Source organism: Strigops habroptila, chromosome 11 (assembly GCF_004027225.2).
Source record: "Strigops habroptila isolate Jane chromosome 11, bStrHab1.2.pri, whole genome shotgun sequence".
NCBI classification, from domain to species: Eukaryota; Metazoa; Chordata; class Aves; order Psittaciformes; family Psittacidae; genus Strigops; species Strigops habroptila.
The window spans coordinates 23,398,737-23,413,765 of record NC_046360.1 but is presented as its reverse complement, the minus strand read 5'-3'; the positions used below and the strand labels follow the sequence as shown (position 1 = coordinate 23,413,765).

The 15,029-nt window shown below is 53.8% G+C and overlaps 1 protein-coding gene across 1 annotated transcript in view; it reads right to left on the bottom strand.

Annotated features, from left to right (window-relative positions):
• Positions 1-57: 57 nt before the first annotated feature.
• DNAH1 (dynein axonemal heavy chain 1) overlaps positions 58-15,029 on the bottom strand; it is a 67,582-nt gene continuing 52,610 nt past the window's right edge. The window contains exons 55-79 of the mRNA XM_030500468.1: positions 14,743-14,928; positions 12,971-13,162; positions 12,342-12,509; positions 11,516-11,707; positions 10,962-11,093; positions 10,590-10,715; positions 10,030-10,149; positions 9,454-9,603; positions 8,880-9,040; positions 8,546-8,771; positions 8,269-8,464; positions 7,504-7,655; positions 6,815-7,011; positions 6,253-6,397; positions 5,658-5,816; positions 5,113-5,244; positions 4,740-4,910; positions 4,141-4,320; positions 3,878-4,054; positions 2,956-3,126; positions 2,650-2,780; positions 2,134-2,278; positions 1,302-1,508; positions 654-888; positions 58-320 (exon numbers count right to left, since the gene is read on the bottom strand). Coding sequence (XP_030356328.1) covers positions 199-320; positions 654-888; positions 1,302-1,508; positions 2,134-2,278; positions 2,650-2,780; positions 2,956-3,126; positions 3,878-4,054; positions 4,141-4,320; positions 4,740-4,910; positions 5,113-5,244; positions 5,658-5,816; positions 6,253-6,397; positions 6,815-7,011; positions 7,504-7,655; positions 8,269-8,464; positions 8,546-8,771; positions 8,880-9,040; positions 9,454-9,603; positions 10,030-10,149; positions 10,590-10,715; positions 10,962-11,093; positions 11,516-11,707; positions 12,342-12,509; positions 12,971-13,162; positions 14,743-14,928 — 4,173 coding nt within the window. The 3' untranslated portion in view covers positions 58-198. The remainder of the gene's footprint in view (positions 321-653; positions 889-1,301; positions 1,509-2,133; positions 2,279-2,649; positions 2,781-2,955; positions 3,127-3,877; positions 4,055-4,140; positions 4,321-4,739; positions 4,911-5,112; positions 5,245-5,657; positions 5,817-6,252; positions 6,398-6,814; positions 7,012-7,503; positions 7,656-8,268; positions 8,465-8,545; positions 8,772-8,879; positions 9,041-9,453; positions 9,604-10,029; positions 10,150-10,589; positions 10,716-10,961; positions 11,094-11,515; positions 11,708-12,341; positions 12,510-12,970; positions 13,163-14,742; positions 14,929-15,029) is intronic.

Below are 15,029 nucleotides of genomic sequence, written 5' to 3'. Positions count from 1 at the left end.
GTGTGTGGCTGGGAGCACTGCTCTTCTGTGTGCTAGAACCTTGAGGTAATGTGGTGATTGCAACACTACCAGGTGAATGTGCTGCTGGCGGAGTCGAGCTCCATTTATTGAGAGCTCAGAGGAGAGGGGGAGAGGGGCTGCTGCCTACCTCTGTGCTGGACAGCAGAGGCCCTGGCTCAGGCTGGGGTGGTTTGCTGGCTAGAAGTCCAGGGCACAGATCAAGGCTGTGCCCCGCTTGATCCAGTGCTTCTGTGGCTTGTCCGAAGGGATCTCCACAGCAATCACGTAGTTGGTGGAGTGGCCTGTTGTTGACAGCGTGCCTGTAACGGGGGAAGCAAGGATGAGAAGGTGGTACTGCAGCCCACATGCTGCACACTCGCTGAGGAGTCCTGTCCAAGTGACCCTCTCTGAGATGCCCTGTCCCATCCCTGTGCTAGGGGACAGGCTGAGCAGGGCTGGGGGAAACAGGCTTGTGTATTTTTGGTGTGGGCTTGAGGAGAGCCTGGCCAGAGGCACAGCTGCATAGCCAGAGCGCCTGGTGCTCCACCTCCACAACCAGAGCAGGGGGAATCTTTTCCTCCATGGATGGCCTCACCCAGTGTGTGTCAGGAGGAACTCCTGCAGCCTCTCCTAGGTGCTCCTCGGGCATGTACCTGCACGAGTGAGTGTCTTGTAGATGGGGCACAGGTAGGAGCCGGTGGCTGGCGCTGTGCGGTGCGGGACGGGCAGCAGCCAGATGACAGCCATCTCCGTGTACAGCTCCTTGGGGCGCGACTCCGCCAGCTGGAACGCGACGGGGTCCCAGCGGGCGCCCTCCAGAAACAGGCCGTAGATGTAGCAGCCTTCACTGGGAGCGCTGGTGAGCTCACCGACAGACTCCTTCATCACCTGCAGAGGAGAGCAGGCCCAGGGCCCTTATTAGTTCACGGGTGTCCCTGGAGGCTCAGCCCCAAGGAGCCCCTTCAGCTGCTCTTAGTTAATTCAGCACTGCCAAAGGGGAGCCTGCTCCAGCTCTCAAGTGGGCTGGGCTGGGTTTTCTGGTATCTCACATCCTGAGGCCATGGGGCAGCCTGTGGAGGGGGATGTGAGCAGGTCCGGACAGGCAGAGAGGCCTCTGCTTGCCTTGAGTAGGTATCTGGCAGTGTGGGTGCGTGTACCTGAGCACAAAAGGAATGATGGCATCCATGGGCAGCAGTGCAGCCAGTGGCAAGTCAGGGCTAGAACTGCTGCCTTTGATGCTTCCTAGCAGCAGATTCCAAAGAAACCCAGGAAAATCCAGAGCTTTTGGCTGACTTACTGACCTTGAAGCTAAACGAGATGGTGTCGATGGAGATGACTGACTTCCTGGCGAAGTTCTGCAGTGTCCCAGTGAGGAAAGCCTGGGGGAAGAAGAACCCGCTGATCCAGAACACAGAGGGGATCCCGTTGTTGATCCAATTCCTTAGGAATTCAATCCGCTGCAACAAGTCGTTCACCCAGGACGCCAAGGGCTTCAGCGATGGGTAGGCCTGTGGGGCACCCACAGAGGAATGTGTTGAATGCAAACAAGGACACCCTAGATCCTGTGCCCCAGTTGCTGACAGCTGCCCAGAGCCCAGGGATTCATCCAGCCCCAGACTGGGAACAACCATGAGCTGCGCTAGGAAGGAGACAGCTCCATGCCAGGACAACACAAGCCAGCTCCCTGTGAGACAGCCCATGTCGTGCTCATCACCCGCTGACCGATACCCAGCCCGACCCCAGCAGCAATCTGCCCCTTCCGGGCAACTCCCCCCACTTTCTATACTGGGCATGACGTGCTGTGGTATGGAATACCCCTTTGGCTAGTTTGGGTCAAGTGTCCTGGCTCTGCTTCCTCCCAGCTTTCCGTGACCCTCCTCATGGCAGAGCATGAGGCTGAAAAGTCCTTGATTGGAGTAAACATTACTGAGCAACAACTAAAAACATCGGTGTGTTATCAGCGTTGTTCTCAGACTAAAGTCAAAAACACAGCACTGCACCAGCTACTAAGAAGGAGAAAAATAACTGTTACAGCTGAACCCAGGACAGTACAGTACAGCTGTGGTGGCTGATGACCCATTCCCCTGGTTCGGGTGAGCTCCCGCGGGCAGCTGGGCTGGCTGGGGCACGTACCTTGGCATCCCACATCTCAGGGACAGTGTTGTTGTACAAACTGCTGGCCATCAGCTCCAGCTGAGAGGACATCACCACCAGGCCCTTGAGAGCTTTCAGCAAATCCTTTAGTGTCTGCGCAACCACCTCCAGGAGCTTGTTGTACCTACAGAGAGAGAGCAGAGTGACCCAGTGCAGAGGTTTATTGCCCATGTCTGCCCAGAGAGGGTCTGGATCTCTGTACAATGTGTGAAGCTCCTCAATGTAACCCCCATCCTGATTCCTATTTGGTGGGGTCTCATAGCTGCTCCCCCCAGCCCTGAATTGCTGATGGTAGCAGATGGAGACACTGATCAGTCCCCACAGGACAGGGATCAGCTGGAACAACACAATTGTTAGCATGGCTGCCAACCCCACTGCCATGCTCAGCAGTGAGGTTCCTCAAAGGTGGGTGCGAGCAGGGGCCTGAATGTCTCTGCTGTTCCCCAGGGGACCAGCCAGTTGCTGGCCCAGGACATGATCCCATAGGGGTTGTACCTGATCACCTCCTGCACCAGCACTGTGTTCATGGACTCTTCATAGAGCAGTGGGTATTTGTGGATCACCTCCTGCAGGTTCATGGGGGCAGGCACCTTTTCCAGGATGCCCCTGGCAGTCTCCTCCACGAGCTGGAAGGAAAGGAGCAAGTGGGTGATCATCCTCCTGGCCATGGCTGCCAAGAAGGGATGAGCTATGGCCTGGATGGCAGCGCCACTGCTGGCACCCAGCAGGCAGCTGGTGTTCGTGCTTGCTGCCTGCGCCAAGCACTGGCTGCCAGAGCACTGTTGGGATCGGGGCGCTCACCTCTTCCTTGCTGCAGCCTCCCACCATGAGGGTCTTGGGCTGCAGCTGCACAATGGTCCCCAGCAGAGCAAAGCTCTCGTTCTGAGCGAAGGTGATGTTGGCATTGTCGTGTAAACCGAAGATCTCTGGGCTATCATTGAGTGGCAGGCTCTTGATGTACTGGAGGTAGCCCTGGAGAGGAATCCACACAGGTTGTGAAGCCAAGAGCACAGGGATAAAGCTGTGGTGCCCCTCCGGGCTGCTATGGGTCTGGCCCAAGAGAAATAACTAAGCCAGGCTTGCTGGATAAGCTAAACCCAGCAGATCCCAGACTCAGCTGGGAGAATTCCTTGTCTTGGTGTTTGAGATTCATTCATCCAATTTCTACACACACAGCCAGGAAATGCAACTCGCAGCTTTGACTTCGGGGCAGCTTATGTGTGCCCAGAGTAATGCTTGCTGATGCAGGCAGGACTCGGGCTGCTGGGGAGGCTGATGAGGTGGCAGCTCCTCTGAGCTGGTGGCTGAGTGGAGGCCATGGCCATGGTTTGTGGTCTGACTGGGGAGTTAAATTACACTTGTACAGAAGCAAACATGTGCTATGAGAACAGGCAGCTTAGCAGTGAGCTTCCTGCCATGTCTCCTGCAGAGTTCCTCGGGTACTTTAGGTATGTGATATCAGAATGATTCACAGTACAAAAGCTTTCAGCTGAGGAACTCCAGTGATAGCTGCTACCACCTCCTGTGCAGAGACAAGATTTTCCTCCTGTGGCTTGAAACAGATGCAGTTTCCTGAAAGCATCTGAAGATCCCCAGGTTCTTACAAAACTTCTATTCCCCCAGGGAACTGGAACTGCACTGGCTTTCAGGGAGAAGTAGATCCCCTTTGCACTATGACAACCCCCTGGATCTATGAGCTGCAATTTGTTACGCCAGTACTTACATCGAGGTCAGAATTGGTGCTGATCTGTTTGTAGATCCCTGATTCAGAATAGGCAAACTCAGGAGTTAAAACCTCAGGCTTGTAGAAATCTTCCAGAATACTCATGATGCAGCGCCGGTCCCAGTTGTCAGTCACTCGGCTGCCGTAGTTGATCTCCCCAGCTGTGTACTTCAGAACCTGTAAGGACCCCACCGTGGCTTTCTGACCTTCATGTGCACCATGAGCCTGTTCCCTGCACAGGAGGGGGCAGCTCAGGCACTCACCTTGTACGGGATGTCTGCATATTCACTCAAGAACATCTGTAGCTGACTGATGCAGATGCGGAGGTCTCCATCTGTGAACTCATAGGGGATGTTGAACCCCAATGGCCCAAACTTTCTCCTCTCCAGCATGTTCCCATGGAAGAAGCAAAGGGACAGCAACAAGGATTTAAACTCTGTGACCTGTGGGCAGGGAAGCAGGGAGATGAGACGCTTGGCTTGGGAGGAGGCGTCCTTGGATGGGGTCAGTTCCTGCTGGGACCTGGCAAAGGAGATGTGCCAATTCGGCAGTGCCAGCTAGAGCCTGGAGGTGGAAACCTCAGCCAGGTTGCTGTGCTGGGGAAGGCTGTGTACACTCCCTTGCTTAAAGAGAGCTGCAAGTGGCTACACCAGGCCTCTGCAATCCCTTGCTTCCATTTCTCAAAATGAAACTTCTAATTGGCTCATCACAGATTAGAAATACCACCAGCCCTTCTCTAGCATGTGAGAGTTCTAGTGAAAGGAAGATCTATGTCTGAAGAGGAGCAATGTCCAGGTAGAGAGCATATATTGGAGCAGGCACGGGCTGGGGACAGCAAACCAAAGCATGACCTGTGTCTTACCTTGGGGCAAGAATTCAAGAAGTCATCACTGAAACTAATGTAGGACTTGAGCAGGTTGGCTTTGACCCCACGGGGGGGTTCGATGGTCATCTTGGAGCCATTCTGGAGGATGGACACAGGGAAGCGGTTGCTCGGTAGACTGGTGAGCCAGAGGCGAAAGTCCTGATGCACCTGGAAATCCAGGAGGCAATGAGTGCTCAGAGGGTGCAGAGGCACAGCCACTGCAGCTGCTCCGGTGGGAACCCTCTGCAGGTGGGAACCCTCTGCAGGGTTTTACAGGGAACCACCTGTACATGGGATCCAACTAGATTTGAGCTCCTCTCAGGGCTCTGTTCCCCTCAGGGTGGGCAGAGTGCTCAGTAGAACAGCTCACCTGGCTGGGGTCAATGCCCTCCACGAGTCTCTCCAGTGAAGGCATCCAGCTGGGGGCCAGGTGGCAGTTCTGGAAGAAGACCCAGTTGCCCTGCTCCATAGCACTGCGGATCATGGCTTCAGCACGGGGGCCCTGAGGAGGCAGATGAGAAATGCTCAGAGACCCTCATCCATCATGGGTTGTGCCCTGCTAGGCTGGACAGGGAGACAGCTGCTTGGTGGAAGGATCATTTTCCAGAGCTAGTCTGGCTATATCCTCATGGCTCAACTGGATCTTTGCTGTCTGATGCAAGCTGTCTGGGAGGGTGGAGGGAATGCAAGAACTGGGGATGGACTTGCCAAGGCAGAGGGCACTATAGGGGCAATCGCTGCAGCCTCCCCACCAAGCTGGCTCCTCCAGCTAGCAGAAGATTGGTGAGGAAGGGCCCTGGGGCAGGATGGTGTTTGCACTGTGCTACAAGGGTGTTTATTCTACTTGGAGCTAGGTGAGATCACTGAGAGTGCGAGCAAGACAGTGCTAACCCCAGATAGGCACCAGCAGGTTACCTGGCCTTGGCCCAGAGAAATGGCAGACAACTTTTGGGAGAACTTCATTTCTTCAGCAAACTTGTAGAGGTCGGCAGCAGGGTCAGTGCCTGGGGACAGCACAAACACCAGCGGGGTGGTAGCAGTGGACTCCTTGAAGATGACTGAGAGGTCAGTGGTCTGCAATACAGAAGGCTGGTCAGAGCAGAGGGGCTGCAGTGGCCCCACTCAGCACCTCCATCCCACCTGGCCCCTAGCTCCTCTCCAAGGCACCGTCACATTTTTGTGTGCCAAGGCCGGAAACGTTCAATAAAGGCCTAGTACAGCTCTTCTCCTCGTTACCATCAAGGCAGTAACCACTTTCCCATTTGTCATTCAAACTCCTCCCTCCTATGCCTGTGGTATCTGCCCCTTCCCAGTGTTGTTTAACTGGTGGACATAAGGTAGGAGATCCCTTGTGTAAGACCAGTGTTTCCCCAGCTGTGGGAACGCTGCAGCTGCAGAGAAGCACGAATGCCCTCACTGCAATCGGGATATGCTGACAGCCCATTTACAGCAAGCTCAAGGCCTCCTGCTCCACTCCTGGCCCCACCAGCACTTCCTGTTGGCTGGCTACCTGTGGCTCAATGAAGCGCTGATCCAGGTGCAATGCCACAAAGTCCTGCATGGCATTGGTGATCTTATCTCCCCGCAGGCACCGCAGAACCAGCAGCTTCTGGAAGGCATCAAGCTCAGCTTCCCACTTCCCGGGCAAGGGCGCTCTGTAAAGCAACGAGGTGCATGTTGAGGGGATGTGCCAAATCCTGCAGCTCCCCAAGAGCACCCAAGTTGCCTGCAGGCAGCCATTGGGGTTTCAGAAGGGACGAGAACCTTCCAGTCACTCAGCTGAGGTGGTTGTCTGTAGCTTTGAAAACATCCTCAGGCAAACCAGAGGTGCTTCTACTGGGGAAGCACCAAATACTGCTGTCTAAGGCACTGTGCGGCTCTCCCTTGGGTAAGCAACACGCACAGGCAAGGGCAACCCTTGAGAAGACAAGGCGATGCATGTCCTGTCCTTTGCATGGCACTGCACTGGGAGCAGCTGCTACTGTGGCTGTGTCTGCTCCTCCTGCTCTCCCAGAGATGCCATTACCTGCTGGGTGCAGTACAGCTAAGCTGACAAAGTGGGGGGCACTTGCCTGTGAGGCTTGGGGCTGTCAAAAATGGCCCTGAACTCTTGAAGGTTGTCTACAAAATCATTGGCAAAGCTGGAGAAGTTCTTCAGGCTGCTCAAGGCCAGGATGTCTCCCCACACTCTCTCGTACAGCCAGGCTGGAGCTGGGTTCTCCTTCATCTCCTTAATGATCCCTCCTGACAGCAGGAACCTCCACTCGTCCTGGGAACAGGATAGGACGTGGTCATGGATTATAGCCTTTCTGTGTGGGCCTGAGACACGTGGGTTTGTGCCATATACAACCAAAATCCTGTAACTTTCTGGCTGCCTCTCCTGTCAGGTGTGTGTGTCAAGGACTTAAGTGAACTGGAGGGTCTGGAGAGAACAACATCACTGTTCAGCTACCATTAGCTTTTCCCTGTCTTCTAATCCCTGCCTGTTCCCTCTGAACTTACTAACCTTTGCAGCAGTCTGGCAGCAAACTGGCAAATGCTGCAGGTGGTTTGTGCTAGGCAGCTCTGCATACAGACACAGGGAAAGGTTTGAGAACTGAATGGAGAGGCCCTGGGTTTGCCCACCAGCCTGCCAAGCCTGCCCCTACCCCTAGGGAACAAGGCTCCTTTTCCACCCTGAAACACTATTCTAGAGAGCTGAACAGCTGGGCTTGAGTTGCCCTGATGGGATGCCATCAAAAGGCCAAGGAGTCCTGCTCACCATATTGATCTGCCCATCATTCATCAGAATCCGGACACAAACCAGGAAGGCAAACATGAGCTTGTGCTTCTCAAAGAGGCTACGGCACACGTTGCTGTAGAGACTGAAGGTGATGTAGTTGTTGATGTTCAAAATCCGGTCCTTCAGGATGTCTGAGAAAAAGGCAACAACAAGGTGGGTGCTATGGGTGATGTGGAGGGTGTTCTCCATGTCAGTGGTCAGTTTACCCTGCCCAGGAAGAACAGACTCTGTTCTCCAATACAGACTTGGCACAGAAACCCCTCTGAAAGCACAAGTCTGTGTGATATAGCTCACACACAGAAGAAAACACTGCCCAGCACTGTGAGGGAGTTCACACTGCCCCACGGCAGCCTACATGGGCCCAGCCACCACCAGCCTGGCTAACACGTGCTGCTGCCAGGGAAAGCTGCCCCCAGCCTGGCAGCAGCAGCCAGGACCTGTGCATGAAAGTGGCTCTGTGACAAGCAGAGCCACACCATCACCAGAACCTCATGTACCTTGCCTGTCCCCTGCACTAACATCCCTCCCACCTGGTCAGACAGGGCAGCAGAGTACTAGGGAAAAGAACAGAGGGCAGGCTGTGACCACACATTCCCACAACTAGGGGCAGCTCCGGACCATGCTGAGAGCCAATGCAAGCAGCCACGTTTGCCTTGACTCTGCAGGTGTGCTGGCTTCTGCTGCTGCTAGAGCAGGAATGTGGGGTGAGGAAGAGGAGAAGAGGGGGCTGTTCTGGGCAGGCACCTGATTTCTCGGAGTTACTGATCCCCATTAGGAAGATGTTGAGGAACCACTCAAGTGAGTATTGGTACATGGGGTCCACATTGGAGAGGTCTGAGACACAGAAGTAGAGGATCTGTGAGCAGACAGCCACAGGCACATATTGCAGGCGGGTGATGTTGATGTCCTTCTCTGTCTGCTCTGCAACCTTCACCTTGGCCTGGAAGACAGAAAAGACATGGTTAGTGCAGCACTGGCAGAGGATGCACAGTTGCAGGGAGAGAGCACCTCCACTTCTGACCTGGATCTCTCCTGCCTTGACCTTGGATGCCTCCAGCACTTTAATGAGCTCTAAGTCATCTACAGGGTTTCCTTCAGAAGTGCTGAGCCGATACAGGATCTGGTCTTCTATCTCCTTCAGCTCCTGAAGCATCTCAGCATTGCTAACAATTAGCTGGTTTCTAGCTTCTTCTAAGTCAGGCCGCTCTGCAGCCACCACTTCGCCCAGCAGCTGGTCCTCCAAGCCACTATAACAAAAGCCATGGAGGTAAAGGTGGGGGCAACAGGCCTGCAAGTTTGAGGACTGCAAGGAATGAGGCTGAGCAGCATGGGCAACTAATGAGGTAAGCAAGTACCTGGGTGAGAGGGTGAAGTTGATGACTGTTAGCTTCGCTGAGATCTCAGGACTGTAGTGAGGGTTGGGCAGGCTGGTGGTAATGTACATCTTGAAACTCTCGAGGTAGGGGATCACTGTATCCCCCAGCTTCAGCATGGTGTTGCCTTGCTGTTTGTAGGTCTGTACCAGAGAGGGACAAATACAAGAAGGCTGGAACATTTCCCTCTTTGGGGGAAGGCATCCTGCTGTGCCCTGCATGCTGCAGTGAGGAGAGAGTCTGAAGGCTCTCTGGGCAGATGAGCTCAAAGCTGCCTGGCAGATCTGAAGGCCTGAACCTGAACAGACCAGCTGTATTTCATAGCCCTGCCTCCCAGGCAAAGATGCCTTCTGGCAGGAGATTGGGGTGTGCAGGAGGCTGTGAACATCTTGGAGCCCTGGCCAAGACGTGAGCACAGAACAGGCAGCATTCATGTGAGTGCTGCCTGCCCAGGGAGACCTACAAACCCACCGCATCCCACTACACCCTGGCCGACGCCCCGCTACAGCCCAGCCAGGTACCCACTGCCCCTCCTTGCCAACGAGAGACACAGGACCTGTTTCAGCAGGACAGGTTCAAGGGCCGGATCCAGCTCCTCACCAACATTCTCCAGCAGGAATGGCTTCCCAAAGGTAATGGCGTTTTCCAGACTGGAGAGGAAGTCCCGGTCACTCAGCTTGGACACCTCTAGGTTGTTCATCTTCTCCTGAAAGGCAGCAGGGGAGGTGGTGGTCTGTGTTCCCAGCATGCCGGCAGCAGGGACTCACCAGCCAGGTAATGCTACCCTGATCCCTTCTTTCCTAGAGACCCTAAAGGCTGTTATGGGAGATGCTAGTGCCATTCTCTGTGGTTTAGGGTGTGGTGAAGGATGTAAGGCCCCTAGAATGCTAGTGGAGAGCCAGAGTAGGAATCTGATGCCTCACTTGCTTACAGCAGGGCCCCTTCTACCCTGTGCTGATTTCCCCCAGCATGGAAATCCACATGGGATCAATATGGATGCAGAGCCTCTCTGGTGCTGCGGAGGCTGGGTTGGGCTCTGCAGCCCAAAGCCTGAGGCTGCATTGTGCAGCTCTTACCAGAAAGCTGCTTCCCCTATCCTAGCAGACCTGGCTTTCCCCCCCACAGCTCTTACCAGATTCTTGATCCACTTGTTTGCTTGTCCTTGGGGATCTATGTAGAGAGTCCAGCGCTGGGAGAACTGTGTTATTACCCCATTCTCCACAGACACGATGTCGTTGGGTAAACCAGCAATCTAATGGGGTAGAAAAAGCTGTTGGTTAGCACAGCACAGGGGACAGAGAGAAGCCCTTGCTGCTCTGACCTGGCCTGGTGGATAGGGGATGGTGCTCTAACAGCAGCTGAGCTCAGAGCTGCAGCTCTGCCTGAAGTGGCTGAGACATGGGGCAGAGCTGCAGCCATAGCTTTGCTCTAGGCCTGTGGTTTCTAAAGGGAAAGCCTTATAGGCTAAGGCTGATGCCTTCAGAGCTGCTGCCCTGGATGCTGCCAGGTCCTCTCCTACTCATTGTGCAGGAAGCCCTGTCAGCAATTCCAGCTCTACAGTCTGGAGGTGCTTGGTCATTATTGAGCTCTCTGACTTTTGGTACAGGCGATCTTAGTGAGTGGTGCGCTGGGTGTTTTAGCCTTTGCCTGAGGCACCTTCAGCCTGAAGTGTTGGGTTTTTCTGCAACTTGCCTTCCAGGAGCGGATTTCCACAGGGTCTCCAAGGGTGCTGATGAAGTTTGGCTCCTGAGTGTGAGGAATGTTGTTCTCTAACAGCTCCCTCAGCCACTCCTTGCACAATGATATGCGGTAGTCTCCCTGCCATGAGAAACACCATCATAGCCTTTCTTCTAGTGAAGCTAGTCTGCTGTGAGCATCTAAACCCTCCTGTTTCCATTTGAATAGGACCATGTGCAGCCTCTGGCACATATGGAGAGAGATCCAGGAGGGATCTTGCACCTTTTGCTCTATTCCTTTCTCCCAGCAGATCTGGCCAGCACCAGTGACAGGCCAGGAGAGCAGAGCAGCTAACTGAGCCCCTCGCAGGGACCATTGCACACTTACTGTAAAAGGGCCCAGGTAGGCCACAAAGCCAGCTGCAACCAGCATATCCCCATTGATGTTGTTGATCTTGTAATCCAGGCTGTCCACAGTGTCCTGCCAGCGAACCTTCTCATCAGCCAGGCTGTTTATGAGCTGTGGGATAAGTTACACACATGAGAACTGCTGTGTGGTCTAACCTTGTGGCCTGGACCTGCTGTTCTCTGGGTAATGCAGCAGGCAACTTTGGTGGCCAGAGGTTGCAGGGTGGCCCCTGCCATATACTGAATTCTATCCCTAGCTTTTAGCACTTAATCCTGGGATTACTGGGCTGTTCTTGGCTGTCCTGGAGACCCACTGCTGGCTGAAGAAGCTGTGCAACTGAGGACAGCAGCTTTTCATACCTGTACCTAGCTAACTTAGCCTCCCCAGTCCTATTGTGCTGCTGAGATCTGGCCAGCCAGCTTCAACCTAGGATTGTTGTGAACTGCAGGTACACAATGTTTTCACCACTATGCTCCTTGACCTGAAATCACATTGTCTCATGTAAGCAGGCAGAGCTCAGCTCTGTCCCTTACTGTATCGGCGCGGATCAGTCTCTGCTGACACTGCTCACACTTCATCTCCAGCTCCTCCTTCTTGGCTATGCAGCTCTTGTACTTGTCTTGCAGCACAGCAATGCCATCTTCAACCTCTTTCAGGCGTGCCTTAGCTTCCTCAAGGACCAGCTGAGTGGCACGCAGGTCCTCTTCTGCCTCATGCAAGGCTCGCTGGGGAGATGCACAAGGAAGCAGTGGGTATGTTGGGCATGTGGCCCTGCTCTTCCCCAAAAGCCAGAGATCTTGGAGCAGGAGTTGTTTTTCCATAAAAGCACTAGCTGATACTGATAGCCTTCCCTGTATGACAACATTTGACCTGCCTAACTCCAGGGGGGATGTTCTGCAAGCCCAGGAATAGAAGTAGGGGTGAGGAGGGCATTTCTGCACAGCTCCAAAAAGCCAAGAGCCTGTGCTAGCTTACACAAGCTCAGGCCCACTGGTGAACAGGAGGAAAGGTTCCTCTGCTTGCCCCAAAGTAATAACAAAGGAATAGCTAGGCTTAGAGAGGATTAAGGCTGAAACACTAGCGAGATGTGGGAATGCTTCTGCAAGTACAGTTTCTGCTGAGCCAGGAACTCAGCACTAAGAACAAGAACAAGGTACCACTTCTGTCCCAGCGTATTCTAGGCTATTTCTTCTACTTTATTATGTTAATGGATTTTGAGGCTTTGGCTCTGCTAAGGCTTGGTCTGAACATTACGTCCTGACCTGCAGAACATAGTCACTTTCAGCATCTCCTGCAGAAGGGGGCTGCTAATAATGTGTCCCCTAATACCTAGAGCAGTGGGGTCAGGCTGCCTCTTACCCGCTTGGGCTCCACGACCTTGGCCACAAAGTGGTACTTGTGCATGGCCCGCACCCACTGGCAGATGGAGGTGCAAGCCTTGGAGACCTTGGCAATGGCAGCTGGCTGAAACTCCTGGTTGTCAATGTAGGGCTGGATGGCCTTGATCACAGAGTCTGGAATATTGTCCTGCAAGGAATGGTAGGAGAGAAAAGAGATCAGTGATGAGGGTGCTAGAGATCCGACTAGGAGGGTTTCAAAGGGCTTCCCCCAGTGGCTGCAGCCTGTTCAGGACCTGGCAGAGTGGTTAAAGCATTGTACGGGAGCAGGAAGAATTAAATTGCGGTGTGTTGAGACATGGGAGGCATGGCTGTAAGATTGGGTACATTCCTTCCTGTACCATTTCCATCCAGCTCCTCCACATGGAAAAGAGCAAAGGGACAGAAGGGGAAGACTTGTGCATCTAGGTCCCATTGCCCAAGGCAATGAAGTACAGCCAGCTGACACGAAGACTTTAGGCCAAGAACATCCTCATCCTCTGTGCTGCTGAAGGGTGTTGCCCACAAGGAGCTTTAAGCTTCATTGCTGCGAGAAGGATCTCTGAGGCAATACCTGACCCCTGGTCTCGGCCTCCCTCAGCCACCACTTACCTTATCATACTTAAACAGGCTGTCCAGGAACTTCCCTGGGTCCTGCAGAAGGCCCCTGCCTGGTTCCCAGTAGTCATCCACCTTGGAGCCTAGCTTTTCTCCTGCCACCTTTTTGGGCTTGACTCCTTTCATAATGCAGACAGCTTCAATCACCATCTTCACACCAGGGGGAGGCCGCTGCATTGCTCGTACCTTCAAAACCCAAATGGAGACAGTGAGTTGGCCTGGTTCTCAGTCAGATGGAGGTGCTCATCCCTCAGCTGGCCCAGGGGAGACTGGGACCAGAGGCAGGACATTCAGAGGATGCAAGACAAAGGCAGCAAGGACAGAGGTATTTGAAGGGAAACATTATCAGAACAGGCATGGAGCAAACTATAGGTAGGCTGAAAAAGCCTGGCCTGATGCTCTGATAGGTATGTCTTACAGACTGAAGATGTCTTAGCAGAGGACCTAGATCCATATTGCCCTAGGAAGGAGGCTGTGTGGAAATGAGGCATGGGCAGATGTGCCGCCAGGTCCCACAGCCCCCAAGCATGATACCAGATGATGAGGGGTCCCTCTCTGGAGGCCCTGCAGCAAGGAGCTTCAGGAGCTGAAGAACTACTGTGATCATCAACTCTGTCAGCACAGCAAGCTTGCAGGTTTGGGCAGTCAGCCTGCAGTACAAGCTGAGGTATTTGGAAGAGGAGGAGAAAGCAGTGAAGCAGGACTTGAGGAAGGTTTAGATGGACCTGGAAGTGGAGATCTTCCAAACCCATGCTATCCTCAGCCAGATCAGCAAGGCTGCAAAGCACCTGGCAGAGTGGCGTGGGGACATGGGGAAAGGCCAGATGCTGGCACTGCTCTGTGAGATGGATCTTGCTCCTTACATGGAGCTAGAACAACAGACCACTGACATGCCTGAGATGTTCATGCAGCAGGTCCTACCAGGGAGTGTCCAGGCTCCGGATGCTCAGGGAGCAAGTGCACAGGGAGAGAGCAGCCTGAAGGAAACACGCTGGAGGCTGGGACACAGATGGACTTAGACTGGGAAACACTGGAAGAAGAATAAGCTCCTTATCAAGAGTGTGTAAAGACACCATGGGGGGGTGCCACCACCAAGTTGGGAAACACTGGTCCAAGGCTCAAGGGCAGAGCTGCTAGTGGAAGGGAGGAATGGGAGAGGTGTTTTATATGTTTTGTTGGGAATAAAAAGTTACGTAATTCACAATTGCAGAGCAATAAATAAGCTTGTCCCTGTGTGGTGATCTCTTGTACTTGCTGAGTTTGCTCTCTAGGCTATGAGCTGTGACATTTGCCGGGCTCAGAATCATCCTCTTTTCTCTATCCTATTCCAAGCCATTATTCCCTGAAGTCGGCCCATGAGCCACGGTCTCTTCCTCTTCTCTGCCTGTAGTTGATCTCCTTTCAAAAGAGCCTGCTGGTTCAGGCAGTGTGCTGCTAGATCTGGCCTTGTGCTGTGCCACTAGTACTTGGGGTTGCATTGTGGTACTGCCTGCTGCCTGGCACCATGGGGTGAGCCCTCCTCAACACCTTCTCTGGCACAACTGAAATTACATGTAGGAACATCCAGGAGCCAGCTGCTGCCTCTCTGCCCTTCAAAACTCTTTGGTTCAGGAGTGAACCTGAGCAGCTGCTTGGGCAGCTGCCCAGACTGTGAGCCCAGTGAGATGGATGGATGGATATGCTGGAAAAAGCTGGGGATGCTGCAAGCCTATAGAAGGGGAATTGTTGCAAAGGACCAGACACAGCTCTCCCCTCAACCCACTTACCTCTGTAACGTCACTTTTGTTGAGGTTCCTCAGGCTGGCAAGAGCGGCGTTCAGGGCTAGCAGGGCTTCGTCCAAGTCCCTCTGAGCATCATCTGCAATGGCTTGGGCTGTCTGAGCTTTCACTTTGGCCTTCATCTCCTCAGCCTGCACAGCACTCCTTGTCTCTTCAGCCAGAGCTGTGTCCACCTGCAACACCAGAGACAGCCTCAGCAGCATGCTGGAGCCTGAGCACTCTTTGGCTTGGCTCAGCACTGCTAGGTAAGATCACAGCTATCCTGGTAGATCAT